The sequence below is a fragment of the Drosophila melanogaster genome, chromosome 3R (genome assembly GCF_000001215.4).
Source record: "Drosophila melanogaster chromosome 3R".
Classification (NCBI taxonomy): Eukaryota; Metazoa; Arthropoda; class Insecta; order Diptera; family Drosophilidae; genus Drosophila; species Drosophila melanogaster.
Window position 1 is genome coordinate 20,989,872 of NT_033777.3, and position 17,641 is coordinate 21,007,512.

Here is a 17,641-nt window from a genome sequence, read left to right on the forward strand (position 1 = left end):
TAGTCCGTCCTTATAAGCGTCGTGATCTCGGAAACTAGAATATTTTGAATACCTCGCAGTTCCCCTAACGAAGTAACGGGTATCTTGTAGTCGCGGCACTCGAGCACAACGATCTCTCTGTGATTTCTCTATGTGTATTTCTATTCGCATTCCCACGTTCATACTCTTTCATATTCGCTCAGTCGCATTCTCAGTCGCAGTCCTTGGCGAAACGCGGCGCGTTCGATCGCCAGACGATTATATTATTTTTTGTTTGTGCTAAATTTAAAAATCCACGTTAATTTTAGTGTTTCGGCCTTTGACGAGCATAAAGGCTGCGTGAAAAATCACGCTTCGAGATCCGTTTGATAAGCTGGGAAATGTAAGCAAGCGCCTTTGGCCCGGGAGCAAAGTTTTTTAATTAATTTGCAATCTCTTCGCCCGACGTGCAACCGTTTTCCAATAATGGCCAAATGCAATTTACCGCCGGAATAAAGTGCGATGTGGAGGGGGGAGTGAAACGCCTGCCCAGCATATGTTCCGTGCTCCCAGGGGCGTCTGTTTGTCTCATCATCATTTACTATCTCCGCTTTCTTCGCTTTCACTCACTTCTCCATTTTCCCAGCTGCTCTCTGTCTCCCTCCCGCGCCATCGTCTGTCCCGCTCTTTGTCTATCTATGTATATCGACTGCTGTCGGCTCTTGTTGTAATTGCTAAATTAATGCAAGCGCTGATGATTATCTTAGCCCCTGCGCCATAAACGGTCGGGCATATTGATTTATTGGATTTCGAAGCCAGCGACAAAGTGTTGTGCCATCCGAATGGGTGTGTGATCCAAATGTGCATATTAAATAAAGAGAAATATTCGAAACTATAAATAAACCAGAACTTTGACTGCAACTGCTAGCCAGGCGAACTTTAAACAAAAGGATTGTGGAGTGAGAAGTATTCCCTGCAAACAAAAGAGCTTCCTTTCTGAACTCTGAAGACAAGTGACATATTTTTACTGTTAACAGGCCATTAGTGTTTCAAACGAATTAAGAGTAATAAATTCTAAATAAATTTTTCCGAAAAGTAACCTTCCGCTTCTTCCAAATCATGCCGACATGCAATCTATCTCAAAACTTATAATATTGATACTTTTTTAATATTAATGAATGAACCCATTTATAAGATATAAATATATATATGCACAATATTTAAGCAACCGATGGTATTCGGATCCACAAACATGCATATGTTCAACGGCGTATTAGTTAAAATGATAAAACTTTGTTTCCCCCTTTTTCGGGAAGAACTGTTAACAGTTTTTATCTGCAAGTGTGCACACTGCATTCGTTCGTATTTTTCTTCGGTCCGTCTTGTCAGTTAGTCACTTGTTTGCTTTTTATTGCCATCCAAACGTTAATGCTCTGGGTTCTGTTTCTAGTTCCCGGTATTGACATTGGCGAAATATCTGCAAACATATGTGTATATAGAATATCGATCTTGGTCAGTCCCGTTTCTCGGCATTTTCCGCTCTCGTTCGGCTTGCAATTCAATTTGCAACAAACTTTCTGCAGCTGAAATTCATCTCGGTCTGTTTTTGATTTCCTCGGAAAATTAACTTTGTTTGCCTGTAGTCTTGCGTCTGCTCTGCCAGATTTTATAGCTGCACTTTTGTTTATGTTTTATGCTGTCTATTTACGCATTTAATTTCGTTTTCGTGTAAATACACAAAACAGCTGAATAGAGAATGTCTGGCAAGGCTCAAAGAAAAGCTGCACCCGCCTCCACGGAAAATACGGACTCTAATTAATTTTAGTTTCCAACACTATAGAAGATTGTTTCGTGAGTACGAGAATTTTGTAAATTTTGAATATTTTTACACTTTTCTGTTGATATGGTGGTATTAAAAACGTTTACAGCGCTCTAAAATTGATTTTACTTTTCTTTTAATTTATTTCCAGTACTAATAGTCATGTTGTATTTCCCTTAACTTGAAATTGTAGAAGATACATTAATTAGATTTTGTATTTATAACTACAATATTTCAAAATATTGTATTTTCTACAGTTTGTAAACTAGTAAAAGTGCGTCTTAGGGGACGACTACTCATTTGTAGAGCTTTTTTAAGGGGTAATTTATTGAGATACCAATGCACATCCAAATAGACACCAACCCGATGAGGCATCCCGCTTGGCGATCTGGGCGGGCTCTTCTGTTCTAGCGACTATTTGCGGGCTTTCGCAACCTTCGCAGTGGCATTGCGCTCCGCTCGGCGACACACTCGTGATGCAATTCACCCGAAATAAATTCCCAAGAATAGGAATAGGAACCGCACTGTTAGTGGCCGCCAGTCAACTACCAACTAACTAATAAGTCCCTTCCCTTCCGTTTCTATCCCCCAGGTGCAGCGGCCCAACTGCGTCAGAGTGTTGAACGTGCCATTGCGAGAATGCCTTCTCGCGGTCCCACGTCATAGTCACCATCATTAGCACCGGGCCATAACGACATTGGCAACTTGCAACTAGCAACACTCCCATTAGCAACACTAATTGCAACTGCAGCAGCAACAAGCGACAGCAACAGCAACAAGCAGCAGCAACTAGCAACTGCAACAGCACAAATCACAGCCAAATCGAACGCAACAAAGCTTCCAGAGACAGGCCAACGGGACAGCGAGTGCCCCAATCACTTCCAGGATAAGGAGAAGCCATCCCAGTTAGTAACCAGCCATGCAGTTGCTCCTTAAATCGATATTCACCTGCGCACTATTCGTGATCTTTGTGTATGCCACCGCCCAGTCGCTGCTCAAAGTCCAGGAGACAGAAGCGCGGCAGGCGTACCTTAATGTTACCTCCTCCAGCAGTAGTAATCTCAGCCAGGACGATGGCCACTTCCTCAGCCGGCGACTAAGGCAGGTCAGCCATGGCGAGGAGGGCGACGAGGGCGCGCCGTCCCAAATGGACGACGAGTTGGAACAGATGACCAAGGTGCATGGAGAAGCACCGGACGCGGAGGAGCTGCGCGAATGTAGCGAGGGTCTTGTCCTGCCACTCTGGATGCCGCAACGCAACATTTCGGTGGGTGACCGCCTCGTCCGCGGCTTTGTTTACTTCGTCCTACTGATCTACCTGTTTGTGGGTGTGTCCATCATTGCGGATCGCTTCATGGCCGCCATCGAGGCAATCACATCGATTGAACGGGCGGTGGTGGTCAAGGGACCCAACAACACCAAGCAGGTGATGCACGTGCGCATCTGGAACGAAACGGTGGCGAATCTAACGCTAATGGCCCTGGGATCGAGTGCCCCCGAGATCCTGCTCTCGGTTATTGAGATTTATGCGAAGGACTTCGAGAGCGGTGACTTGGGACCTGGCACAATCGTGGGATCAGCTGCCTACAACCTGTTTATGATTATCGCCGTATGCATGATCTGGATACCGGCGGGCGAGGTACGGAGGATCCGGCATCTGCGAGTCTTCTTCGTTACCGCCCTCTTCTCGGTCTTCGCCTATGTGTGGCTGTGGCTCATCCTATCCGTGTTCACGCCCGGCGTGATCCTGGTCTGGGAGGCGATCGTGACGTTGCTATTCTTCCCGCTGACCGTGCTGTGGGCCTACATCGCCGAGCGGCGTCTTCTGGTCTACAAATACATGGACAAGAACTACCGGGTCAATAAGCGCGGCACCGTGGTGGCCGGCGAGCACGACCAGGTGGAGATGGATGCGGAGAAGGGCCCCAAACAACCAATGGTCACATCCGCTCGCGGAAACGACGCCGAGGCCTTCGACGAGGCCCGTCGCGAGTACATAACTTTGCTGACGGAGCTACGCCAGAAGTACCCCGACGCCGATCTCGAACAGCTGGAGATGATGGCCCAGGAGCAGGTGCTGGCGCGGAGCAGCAAGTCGCGCGCCTTTTATCGCATCCAGGCCACCCGCAAGATGGTCGGCAGCGGCAACCTGATGCGCAAGATCCAGGAACGCGCTCACAGCGATCTCACCGAGGTTAAAGCCCAGCTGCATGCGGGCGATGACGAGGAGGCGGACGATCCCATCCGAATGTACTTCGAGCCGGGTCACTACACCGTCATGGAGAACTGCGGCGAGTTTGAGGTGCGCGTGGTGCGCCGTGGCGACATCTCCACCTACGCCAGCGTGGAGTACGAAACGCAGGACGGCACCGCCTCCGCCGGCACCGATTTCGTCGGACGGAAGGGACTGCTTAGCTTCCCGCCGGGGGTCGACGAGCAGCGCTTCCGCATCGAGGTGATCGACGATGACGTATTTGAGGAGGACGAGTGCTTCTACATTCGACTCTTCAATCCCTCCGAGGGCGTGAAGCTAGCCGTGCCAATGATCGCCACCGTCATGATCCTGGACGACGACCACGCGGGCATCTTTGCCTTCACAGACTCGGTATTCGAGATCACGGAGTCCGTCGGCCGGTTCGAGCTGAAGGTAATGCGCTACTCCGGCGCCCGCGGCACCGTCATAGTGCCCTACTGGACAGAGAACGACACGGCCACCGAATCCAAGGACTACGAGGGGGCCCGCGGCGAACTTGTCTTCGAAAACAATGAATCCGAGTGAGTTGCATTGTTTTATTAATTATTTACAAATTTGTATATTTATGCATCAACTAATTTATTTCTGAATAGGCCTTTATGGCCTAACGTAAATTGTGATACGATATTTCCTGATTCAATTTCATAGTATTGAATATTTCATATATTTATCATTTATGCTGGCTTCCGAGAAACTCACAGCATTGAACGAAAGTGAAACCGATATATCTATCTTAATATGTTGCATATTGCCACAGAACTAATCAGTTTATAAACTAATTGGTATTGGATTGCAGCTACAAAGGGAGTTTAGATATCAGTCAAAATTTGTATAAAATCAGATAAATAATTAAAGCCTGATTTAGCTGACTTAAAGCATGTTATGAGCAATTTAAAAGTCAGAACTAAACACACACAAATTATCCTGTTGGGACAAAACAGGACAAAGTTTCTCGCCCCCTTTGTTATTGTGTTTGACCCACATAAGGCTAAACCACCTAGATAACATTAGTTTTCGCTCGAAACGCCGGGTTAAGTTTTGCCTACACTTCCATGCCTTGAGTCCTGGATAGCTTCACCCGCCATTCCGGCATATCCCGACGCCCGATGTCACGCAATGCGATCTCCCGGCGGAGTTTTTCGACAAACTCGCAATTTCCGCTCTGGGAATAGACAGGCGGCTGGATGTGCGTGAGACAGTGCGCCGCGAGTCGATTAAAGTCGGTTTGATTGGGGCTTTTAATTGCCGCACCAGCTGGCGGATAATGACATTGGCATTGCCATTGGCCAGCAGCGAGTTTCAGTCGGTATCAACTTCGAAAAATGGCAAACATCGAGCGCCTGGGAACTCCCATCCCCAAACTCCTACCGCGAATCCATTATGAACCGGTGAATGTGTGTATCCTGCTGTGTGCCCCTGGCCCAATTGTCCTGGCCGCGTGCTAGATGACAACGCCAGACACCCACAACACCCTTCCCCTCCAGACATTAACACCCTGCTCGCAGCCCAAGCAAGCTGTAATTAATTTTGCAAAATTTATTCATTTCGACAAACATTTGGCAGACGACAGCCGCAGTCAGTTAACTGCGTTTGCATATGTTTTTGCGGCTTTCATGGCCATGTCCGAAATGTCGGCCGACACGCAACATGGCCACATCCACATCAAAATCCGCATGTGGGTCACCAGTTATGGTTCGAGGGTGGCTTTTTAAGATGATTTATGGCCCGAGAAATTGGGCAGCATATGCCGGGAATTAGGCTGGCCGAGAATCTGGGAACATGGCTTCAATTTGATGGGTACTAATCATGACTTACTTGCTGACTTAATTAACGCAACAACTATTCACACTGGCATATAAGATATATATCGAAAGGGTATTTCTAATTTAAAGATTTAGCTAACGCCATATTAACCAGTCTTTAATAATATTAAACAATAAATTTTGGTTATCTATGGAACAAGTTTATACTCTCAAAGATATAAGCTGTTTAGCAACTAAAATTGTACAGTAGCTATACAGCATAAACTTATTTCTAATTGTCTGCCAATTGTTTGCTATAGAATAGTATCTATGTAGATATGGATGGTAATTTTCGTTCACTGTACTTAATGTTTATTATGTGAAGCACTTACCCAGGGGCACTTGTCGTCTGTTGTTGTTCCTTAGACTCCGCTGCACAAAGCCTCATTTATGGCTGTCCCAGGCCGTCCTGGTTTTCTGCACTCCCCTGGGCGGTTTCGCGTAAAATTGTTTCAAACACGTCGCCACAGACACAACATGAATTTTTGAGGGTTTTGCATTATTAAGTGGCAACGAAAGCGGGCAGACAATTAGGGGGCGAGGCACGTTGAATGTCAGCGAGGGAAAACTTACAGGAATTAAGTGGCAACAACGATGACGTGCAACGTGCGAGGATGTACAATGATGTGCCCTGGTGTCCTGGTGCCCGTGTGAAACGCTCCCAAAGTGCTCGTTAGACTGCTCCGGAGTTGGCTAGTCAGTGCTCAAGCCGTTTTCCCATTTGCCACGCCAGTTGGAATACTTTTTAATGTTTGTGTTCCGATTGGATGGATGCAATTGCCGGGACCCCACTTTATTCGCAATTATTTGCCAACTTTTAAAGCGCTTCATTGTCGCCAGAGCCCGAATAAATTCTCTGAGCACTGAGTGCACGTCCTGGCGATCCTTGCGGCCCTTTTGCGGCATTTACAGCCACTCAAGTTGAATGCCTCGCGGTGCCGTTGGTAATAATGTTTGTTTTAATGTTGCCAGTTTCGCTGGCAACTTGCCAGCCAAGTAACCCCAACAATCCTGGCCGACTGGCAGCTCAACTTCTCCTACACATCGATGACGATCTCAGGGGCATCTTCTTCGTTCATGCCTCTCAAATGAAAAGTTGTCGTAAACTAGCTGCCACAATTAAGGCGGTTTTTATGTATTTTTAAATGACCATTAAAGAGCGGTTCGTTTAAAGTTACCCGAAATAAGTGAAAAACAAAGCGGGCAGGCAAATTACATTGCTGGAAAATCTACTTTGAAGTCGATGCGTGCGGCTCTGTGGCTGCAATAAATTTTAGTTTTTTCCCTGCTCTCTCTCTCAATTTAATGAAAATCAAATTCCCCCCTTGCGAACCTCACAGCCGCAGATGTACATATTGTATATATGTACATGTTGATATAGCCATACTATCCAGACTTTTGCCAGCTTTCAGGCAGCGGAAATGCGCAACAGCAGCAGCCACGTCGAGCCGCTCGTCATAAAAAACAGCAGCAGAAACAGCAGGAGCAGTCAGTAATGCCATAAAATTTCCCAACGAAACTGAAAAAAAAAACCGAAGAAAAAGTAAGTGGGCCGGGCTACAAAGTGCCAACACTGTTGCATAAATTTGTATAATCTCCTGGGCTACGAAGTGGGCACATTTGGATTGAGTTATAGGACCTTAAATAACCGACAATGGGCAAATGGGCGGCTTTGAGCACATAAAAGTCAAACATTAAGTATGCGAAAGGCAACGGAGCTAAGAGAAAATATTTTATTAAGCACACATAATCTAAAATTGAAATTTATGCTATTGTGGTAGCTGGAATCCAACCAACTTACAAGCTATCATCGTCCTGTGCGGCTTTTGCTCTCACTTTTCGTGTAGCATTCTCTGTGGCCGGCGGGGAATTTCCCGTAACGGGCCATCTGCCTAACAGACTGACAAGAAAGCGGAGTCTGCCTTCAAGTGGTTGTCTTCGTCCATCCACATCCACATCCTCATCCCAGCCAGCATCCACCCGTCTCCCTTTCCTTTGTGGCAAGCTGCCTAACTACCCATCCATGTGGGCACACAACCGCAGTGCCCTCGACTTAGCCCATTTGGAGGCACTCAGGCACTGAATCCCGTGTAGGTTGTCAGGAGTCTGCCAACCTGGGAGCTCGATACCTTGGGGAGCTCATACCTTGTTGGTATATCGCTAGGTAAGGTTGCCAGTTAGCAGTTGATACATATCTCTATTAAGGAATAAGCTTGGTTTTAAAAATGTTAAATTGCTTTGGAAACATATTTATTTTAAAATATTTACTGTATGGTCAGTTTAACATAACAAAAATTTAGCTCTACATTTCTAATCGGTTCAGGAAAGCGGATAAAAGTAGCTGAAAAAAGTGAAGGCAAGTTGCTTGTAACAAACAAATACAGGATGTGGTTCCCTTTAATTCCCACATAATATCCGAAAGGGTATTTACAATTCGGGTATCGGGCTGAGTGAGTGGTCCAAAGTTTCTTATTTGCCATTCAATTTGCTTTGGTTTCTGTGTTTCTATGTTACAGGCGATCCCTGCTCCTCCTGCCTGGGCATATAAATTGCCGAAGGAGGGAACAGACAGCAAGTCCTCCGTCCTGTCGTCCTGTCCAATGTCAATTGGTTGTTTGTGCTATTGCCGCTGATTCTTGGGTAGCCCGGGCATCTCATGTTTATCTGGATGTCGTTAGCATGAGCTGAGCCTTCTGGGGTCGTCGTCCCCAGATCCCCTCCTTCATTTTGGTTACTTCTGTTTTCATTTGCCTCGTTGTTGTTCTTGTTATTATTGTTATTATGACATCAATGGGAGCAACAGGGGCTGGCTAACTTAATCATCACCATGGGCAGAATGAACGTTCTCCAGGGCCATCTGTTGCTCAAAGGGGTATATAGGGTTACTCCAAAGTAGACCCTTCATCATCCCAACCACTCACCTTGGTAACGCCGATTTGAGCCCGATACAAAACTCTTTAAACCGCCAAGAGAAAGTAATAAAATTTCGCTTTGCTACGGTAATTGCAGCCCAAATTAAATAGACCCACCTCGCGCCTAGGAAAAGTTTTCTAATAAGAGAAAGTAACGCCTAAGCGACGTTAAATTTGGAAAGCAATTTCGCTGACTTAAGTGCTTTCGCCAGCGTCAATTTTAAAATGTTTATTTTTGTCAAATACCAGATGAAGGTTAAGCAAGTTTATGTTCTGAGTTGAATTGGAAGATCTTAGTACTGGAAATTCCAGGGAAAATCTGGACTATAGACTTCATCGCTTTACATTTGCAAATGTCAGCTAAACCAGGTGCTGCATGCAACTCATTGTGTTTTGTGACATCTAAATCTGCGCCTGATTTATGTTTGCCAGCAAACAACTCAATAAAGCCGAAGTCAGCTGAAAGTGACAGAGCATCTGGCACAAATGATGAAAAGCGCACAAAGCACACAGGCAATGTCAAAGGTCACACACATACTCCCAACCGGTGGAAAACCACCCACATATGTCACGACCGATTGTTGGATATGTTTACAGGCACTTTGATCTCTTACTCGTCGGTTTCTTCATTAAAACGTCACCTAAATTTGACTCATGGCGGGAAAACGAAGAAAATGTCGGGGAAATTTGGTGGGCGAAAGGCACGTTTGAAGACTCAAGGCGACCTGTCGCCCAGCTAATTATGAATTCCAAGGACTGTGGGGTCATTAAAAATTACCCATCGCGAAGAAGAGGAGTATCCTTCCTGCAAAGAACTCAATTAACGCTGCTCCTTTCTAAAGTGCAACGTGTAGCCCGTAATGGTGGGGAAATACATTTGTTTTAATTATGCTTAGTATGCCAAACAAATTCACCTGATACCTAGGTAAAAAGGTTCAGTACTCTACGGGATTAGGGAAAGGTGAAAGTTGAATTTATTAATCTGACTCGGAAACATGGAGGTAATACCATACTTTAAAGGTGAATTGAAAAATGTACTTGCACATGCTGGGATATGAGTTATTTGTGAATGTATTGAATATGAATTGTGAATGTTATTTTGTGAATGCTGCTATAAAACCCCATTGGCCTTGAGTTATTTATATTGATAGCTGTAAACGCAAATTGTTTCGATAAAAGAATGTGCTCTGTATTCACAACTTATTCAATTACAATTCAAGTGACGAATTTTCGTGCATTCATGGACTGTGGCTGCAGCTTAGGCTTTCACTCGATTTGCATTCAGCATATTTTCCGAGAGCTTTCGAACAAAAGAAGCGATTTTCCCTCGTTGCCAGGAATGTGGTAGCTCCTTTTTAATTAATTGCTCGTTGAGCGGTCGTCTTTGTTTCGCTCTCAGCCAGGCAATTGGACCAAGTTTTCACCAACTCTGGAAGCTAATGAATGCGCCTGGGACTCGTGGGAAGTGGGAACTTTTAGCTGAGGTCCGTTCAGCTTGGCAATTACTCCAACTTTTACAATTACAACTCAATAAGTAGGTGTTTTTATGACGGTCAGTGCGGCTCGGTTGGGTCTCTTTAATTTTCGACATTTCCGTCGAATGTTTTCCCCCAAAAGCCAACTATGTGTTTACGGCCTTTTAATGAATGAATTATTACTCATACGACATGGCTGCGCAGCGGAATTGTCTAAACAAAAACATGAAAAAACATAAATACGAGATGTGGTTTTTCAGTGGTTTACAGCGAAATCTGAGGAAAAACCCACACGTGCCGACCAAATAGGGGGAACAACTTGTGGGGCTGCGGCCAATTAAACGGCAATTAAAAATTCCAGAAAAACATCTCACGTTTATTTACTGTGTGCAAACTTTTGTCATGGTCAGCGGCATTTCGTTGAATCCTTGGCGAAAGGAAAAGCGGCGAAACAACAACTACGTGATTTTACTGGGCACCATATCCGAGATTGATTCACTTAACTTGGCTGGAAAGTCAATTAGGGGTAACAAATTGCTATTTTTATAGCCGTTACACATTGAGTAAAAGGGTATAATAGATTCGTTGAATGACATGTAACAAGTATAAGAAAGCCCAGCAACTGGACTTAAATGCTGAAAATGATGCGAAAATTATATTATTATTATATTATTTTTCAATGGAAAATTCACTGATCAAAAACTCAGTATTATAAAAAACATTTTCCCCTGTGGCTGAAAGTTGTGCAGCTTTACTTGAGAACAAAGAAGCGCAACATGGAATTACATAGTTATCCCACATGACACGAAACCAGGACACACGACACGTGACTGGTGTGTCTATTCCAAAGAGAAGTATCTTTTTCTGTCCCATGGACCACCCACTGTGCACCCCCCACTCCGCCCACTCCACCTGCATGTGACATGGCTCGCGTAGCCCGCATTTAGCTGGCGGGTTATTATTTACCCGATACGATTGTGGGCCCAAAGATAGTGTTGTTGTTAATTTCGCGCCTCAACAAGTGTAATTTGTTGTCTTTGCGGCGACACCCGCGCCAAAGGCAAAGGTAACTCTTTGTTCCGCACTCCGTTCACCAGTCGCCATTCACCAGTCACTAGTCACCAGTCACGCTCATTTGTCGAACATGCATTCAATTTGCCGCTATCGGAATGTTCAGATCGCCCCTTTGCCGTGCATTTCATGTGACAAGCCGGAGATAAGTAGGTCCTATGTGTTTACCAGGGTAAATATTGTTTAAAGGGCATTTGTGGTGCCAGCATGAAGGAAATAATGAATTAAACACAAAGGTCATTACTGAAAATTATTATAGAATTATTTAATGAAGAGCTGCCCATGAATGGTTTTACTATTATACCAAATTACCATCACAAGTTGGATTATATAGTACTGTAGATAAGGCTATCATAAATCGATAACATTACCAGATAGGTTCGGAATTAATCCGTGTATTTATTTGATAGTTTTTATGATTGCAATCACTGCTTATTTTGCCATTTTATTATGTCAAACATAAACTGAAGGTGAGGAGATAATCACGTATAATTTGTACTCCATTTTCACTGAAATTTAGGACCTTGTAAACTTGTGAACTTGTAAATGCGGTGAATGATAAGCAGGAACTAATGTTGGTAATAACACATAAGTATGGTATAGTTAAGGGTTTCTATTCATATATAGTTCACCCCAATGAAATGTTTGTGCACGTTAGCCGACCGAGACGTTTTTGATAGACTGTTCAAATTAGGGTCAATTTAACTGCCAGTCTAAAATCCATAGAACTCATTACGAACCCTCGCTATCCAGTCAAAAGTAAAAGCGCTCAAAATGAACGGTCAACATTTCACGGAACTCGGATATTTTCGATAAATTTTAAATGAATCTCGCGTTTACTTCGTCAATATTGGACAGCCTGATAGACCGATGTATCAACAACGGTGACTCGATGATTAACTTTCGGGGAATAAACACAATTTCGTTTTAAATTTATTAAATTACCAGCCTTGACCTTTCACCCGTCCCAGAGGTGGTCTCTCGCCCACCAATAGTCAGCACTTCATAACTTTATAGCTCACATTCAGGGATAAGCCACTCAAAATCACTCGAAAATCGAATATGCATGTTTGACATTCACAATAATTGAAATATCGAGCCAGCAGCTTGAGGAATCTTCTGGCTTTGTCATTAGCATATAAGGATATATGTATTCCCCAAATGTAGGTATACTATCTGTCTAGTCTACATTTATCGCAATATGTCGAAAGCATGGTACCTGGTAATTGAACCGACAAACTTACTTAACCTTAACCTTAACCTTAACCTTAACCTATACTGCCCATTACTGAACACTGGTTACACTTGTTGAGGAGAAAACTTCTGGGAATTGTTGACCACCAATTATTATTCAATTTAAAAAGGCAGCACGTTAATTTCTACGTGTCAAACTATTTATGGTCGTTTCATTGCCCTTTAATTCCCAACGGGCTCAACTCGAGGAAGGTCAGGTGCAGTTAATTGAATTTCCCGAAGTCGCAATCAATCTGACGCTGAAGTTCCCTCTCGAAATTCAGTCCGCACGTCCGGCAGTTTTCCTGGAAATTCCATTAAAACGCCGGCTGGCAAATACATTAATAATTATCGAGATATCATGAATAATTGACCGTCTGCCCGGGGCTGCATATTGCAATCAACACCATCGATGACCTACGCTGGCGTAGCCATCGGCTTCCAGGGATTTCTGCCAAGGATTTTTAGCACCCAGGTGATTTGCACATTTTGCCTTGAGTTGAAATTTAAAATTCAAAACCTCAAAAGCCACACTGCGTCCGCAATAATATGATATGCAGCCGCAACGTCATTTCAAAAAGAAAACTCCCAACTGGAAACGACGTTTTCCCCCCGCAAAATTGGGTGGTTCTACTGGGATTGGGGCAGATACGTGGGATACGACCAGCGAGCAAAAGGGAAAAGTTTGCCAGAGTTGGCAATTGGGGTTTAATGGTTAGTCCCAACCCGAAGGTAGGCCCCAACCTCCCCCCTTCTTGTGCACCGCTCATTGCTATGCAAATTGCTGTATTTTTCTTTAATTTTATTTTCAAGCACAAAACCCACCTCCTCATCTACCCACCCCGCATTTTCCCGTTTTCATTCCCAGTTTTCCGAGGGTGGCCTCGCCCTTGCGTTGACTAAGTAATGCTATTATGTGTGCTTGACCATACGGGCATTGCAGGGGATTTGTGGGGAGATAGGGGACAGTTTAGCCACCGAGTTTGCATGCCGGACAGGAGCTAGTCTCGAAGCTCGGTCAGGTAATTGAAGCGCTTTCCAGGAGCCGTGAAATCAGGCTCACAGGACGAGGATTGGGTGAACCGAACAGGACCTCTCGGCCGGATTATTAGCCTGAGCTCTGGCATCAATCAGTTGAGACGTTGAGTGTGTGGGATGTGCGCCAGCTGCCGGATGCTAAAACATATCCGGAATCCAGAGGTGCGGTCTGTAATCTTCAGCTTACAGGCTCATCCAACCAAATTGTCCGATTTTCGACTTGGACTTGGAGTTGGCCATGTGGGAATATGATTCACTGCTCTTTTGTTTAACTTTTACCGAGCTTTCCCCATTCCTTCCCATCTTGGCATTGTTCAGTTTAGGATCCTAATTGTTTTTTTTTTTGTCCTGATTAAAGCTAGCTTTACGGGGTTTCTGCTTAACTAAAAGGTGAGTCTGTCCCTAAACTTCTAGTTAAGTGGAAAAGTTTTACTATGCTATAAAAGCTCAGGAGATTTAACAAATTAAATAATACTTTGGGTACCGTTTCCTTGAACTTAACCAATGTGAAATGCCAAGAGAGGTAAAGAAGGTTTTTCTCTGGTTATCTGCTTTTAGAAAATGCTTCATATCTATGCTCTATACTCATAGAACCATCTTAATTCCATTGATTAGCGTCCTATTTAAACTAGTGACGAACTGAATTCCTCCAACTGTTCAACTTTGTGATATTGACCTCCTCAAACCGCACTTGTTGGCCAAGTGCAAACGGTGACCGCAAGCGAGTCCAGACCAGACCAGTCCGGAATGACATGACCGCAGACCAAGAGTCCGGCCTTCCGGTTGGGCATACGTCTAACCAGCTGTCTTCGGCCATGTCTCTTTCGCTGGCCACCATTTTCCGCCTCTGGTCAGAGAAGCCCACTTGATAGTTTTGCAAAATCAATAGACGCGTCGCATACCCCTTCGCTTGGATTAGTAATGGGTGCGGGTGGGTGAGAACGGGCGACGACGACGTGGTGGTTGCCATTGAAATCAAACGGCGGATGTGGTTCCGGGCATTGGCAATACAACAAAATTAGCATTGAATGCCAGGGCAACCGAGTGCTGGCGGCTCTGGGCTGTGGGCTTCCCATTTTCCGAGCTCGGAGCTTTGCCGTTGTTGGTTTAATAGCTGTCATATGGGGAAATGAGGTCTTCGCCAAGCACTCACACTCGTGCGGATATAATTTGGCGCGGAATGGAATCGGAAATCGAGGTGGAAACGGGCATAGAGTTATTGGAATCCCAGTTAGCTGGCAATTTGCGTGCAATTTTTCAAATTAGTCAGGCCGGTGATGACGCATGTTCTTTAATGATTTTAATTACCCTCGCCCTTTTTATGGAACCCTGAAAATTAGTATTGCAAGTATGCAATTACAAAACTCTCACTACACGGAGTCTGCCCGCTAATCTCTCTAATGGCATCGCAGCACGACCCAAAACGTGGCAATTTGCACATTTCCAAGGGCTCCAAACTATTGGCGTGCACACGCAACGGAACCCGATCCCCAATCCCGCAATCCCGGAGCCAAGAAGTTGGCCAAGAAGTCGGATGAGGAGCGCAAGCACATCAAAGTCCTGATGAGTTTCAAACTGTGAATTACGAGGGCGCTGATGGGAGAAAGGCGCCCAGCACGAAAGGCGAACACTTGGCGCCGAATAACCCAGTTAAGAATTTTCCTGGAAAGCGCTTTAATTCAATTTGCAGTTTGCGTTCGCATAATAAACTCAAGTGCAGGCAAATGCAAATGCAGCTTACTGGATTTAATGACCTTCAAACTTAATTGTTACAACCAGGCGGCATGGCAACCTTGCACCATCTGCGTTTCCATCCTACTTGCACATGGTATGACCGTCGCCCAAGCAGGATGCGTAGGCCATCATATGCGGAATGGTGCTCTGTTCGTAGACTCCGGTGAACAGGTGCGCCCAGGGACCCAACGCGTAGACGGGCACATCGTCGCCTCCGTGCGAGTCCATGTCGATGGGGACACCCGAGGGAAACTCATCGTCGTGGTCTCCCTTCACCACCGTGGTGGGATCCTTGCGCTCCATCGTCTCCGCGTCGTAGAAATTCTCGTAACTCGGTCCGTTGGCGTAGCTTAGAACCATGTATGGTTTGCCATCGTGTCCATTTACTGGGGTCTTTCCAAATACATCAGATCCACGGTACTGAAAGGAAATAATTTATTTATACCACGGCTAGACTACTGCACAACTTGTGAATTCAATTTAAATTTCTCTACTTTGTAACAAGTTTGAGGTTGCCAGTCCTTATAACAAGTTCCACCTAACCAGATAGTTCTTAACTCATGATTCCTGCACTTACCGAGTATCCTGCGTAGGTGAACACATGTGAGTGATCGGCGGTGACCACCAGCAAGGTGTCATCCTCGCTGGTCAGCTCCTGGGCAGCGGCGATGGCCTTGGAGAACTCAATAGTTTCATTCAGAGCCATACGCGCCTGGTTGATGTGGTGGGCCTGGTCGATGCGACCGCCCTCGATGAAGAGGAAGTAGCCCTGCTCGTTCTGGCTCATGTACTCGATGGCCTTGCGGGTCATCTGCTCCAAAGTGGGCTGGCTGCTCTCTGTTGTGGTCTCCATGAGGTACTGCAGATGGTCGTCGTTGAAGAGACCGAGGAGGCGATCCGTTTTGGTGACATCCACGGCGGCCAACTCTGCGGCGGTGGTCACATAGACATTATTTTCGCTTGCTGATTTAAATTCATCGATAAGGTTAAGTCCATCGGTACGCTTGCCCCAGGATTCCAGACTGGAGTCGACAAAGTGCTTGCGTCCGCCGCCCATGATCACCTTCAGCTTGCTGCCCACCTCGCCGCGGGCCAGTTGATAGGCAATGTCATTGATTCCGGAGCCTGCTCCACAGTCGGTAGCCACCTCCGCATCGTTCTCCCAGTCGCGCTCAGCTATGTGGGCGTACACTCCAGAAGGCGAGGCGTGAGTGACGCGGGTGGTGGTCACCAGACCCGCCCACTTGCCCGCCTCCATGGCCCACTTGGCAATGGAGTCGACGTGGGTGCTCTCGTCCAGCATGACCTTGCAGTCGGTGCGGGGCACCTGGCCATTCACGCCAATAGTTCCCTCCTGACCTTTCACGCCACACAAATAGGCAGTGGCCGTGCAGGCGGAGTCGGGCACAATCTTATCCACGGAATAGGTCTTCGAGAGGCCCGTGAAGGGGAAGTTTTCGAAGGACAGGGACTTCTCCTCGCCGCCCAAGAGATTGCGAGCCGCTGACGTGGTGGTCACACCCATTCCATCGCCGAGAAAGAGGATCACATTCTTGGCCTGGCGCTTATTCGGTTCAGAAGCCAACTTCTGCTGGACAAACTGCACTCCCTGTTGGCGCCAGTAGGCGTTGGTATCCTCGCCATCAACCACCCGGAATGCCTTGCCATGTCGTTCCGGTTCCGGCATATCCGGATGCATCCTGTGCTCCCTGCACTCCTCCGGAGTACGGCCGCATTCCGGAGCGGACCAAGCGGGATGGGCTACCAGCACGATGGCGATCAGTAGTGCGTTCAACAGGCGGAACATCTTGCACAAGACTGACCCTGGCTAGTGGTTACTCCGACTTTGGCCTATCGAGAGATTCGGCTCGAACCGATTGCGATAAGATTCGATAAGGCAGAGACGTGTTGCTCCCATAAACGCGAAATCGCATCAAATCTAATACGCCACCTAATTCCCTTAGTCCGAACCGTGCTTTTATTTACGACGGCCAGCTACAAATTTTATAGATTTATAGCACGTGAGTATGGGGACTTGTTGCCGACCGTGTGGATCATCAGTGGTTCCATTGAAATGTCCCGGAAAATGGCTCTCACATTGGGCCATTGGCCATCACGTAATCAGGCTGGAAAATCTCGCGGAGGCACGTGAATGAATGGCATTATAACCAGTTAACGAAGGCAATGGTATGTGGGTGGGTATGCCGCATTTCACATTTATTTGGAGCCATAAAAAGCGGGTCATAAACAGGTGACTGTTTTCGCCTGGTGGTTTTCCCTTTTAATATCAAGCTGAGAAATGCAAAGGCATTGGAATGGAAGAAAGGCAGCTGCCTGCCAACCGC

General features: G+C 45.9%; 2 protein-coding genes across 10 annotated transcripts in view; one reads left to right on the forward strand and one right to left on the reverse strand.

Annotated features, from left to right (window-relative positions):
* Positions 1-17,641, forward strand: part of Calx (Na/Ca-exchange protein) — a 37,431-nt gene that overhangs the window by 11,689 nt on the left and 8,101 nt on the right. For 7 of the 9 annotated variants that reach the window (NM_001260286.2, NM_079699.4, NM_001260285.2 and 4 more), the window contains one exon: positions 2,370-4,552. In NM_001260286.2, the coding sequence (NP_001247215.1) occupies positions 2,697-4,552 (1,856 nt within the window). In that variant the 5' untranslated portion in view covers positions 2,370-2,696. Of the gene's footprint in view, positions 1-178; positions 362-1,703; positions 1,810-2,369; positions 4,553-17,641 lie in introns of those variants that run through there. The other 2 variants (NM_001260283.2, NM_169941.2) reach the window with 2 other exon arrangements.
* On the reverse strand, positions 15,289-17,119 carry Alp5 (Alkaline phosphatase 5). Its single transcript, NM_142674.4, has 2 exons — positions 15,874-17,119; positions 15,289-15,716 (listed from the first exon to the last, which is right to left on the reverse strand). Exons 1-2 carry the CDS (start codon positions 17,101-17,103, stop codon positions 15,378-15,380), a joined length of 1,569 nt encoding a protein of 522 aa, NP_650931.1. The 5' UTR covers positions 17,104-17,119; the 3' UTR covers positions 15,289-15,377.

What these genes read in the sequence shown, in the direction of transcription:
- Alp5 (NM_142674.4), bottom strand. Translation starts at nt 17,103, where the DNA reads ATGTTCCGCCTGTTGAACGCACTACTGATCGCCATCGTGCTGGTAGCC. An exon ending in TCACCTACGCAGGATACTCG is followed by an intron (nt 15,717 to 15,873) that starts GTAAGTGCAGGA and finishes ATTTCCTTTCAG; the next exon opens with TACCGTGGATCTGATGTATT.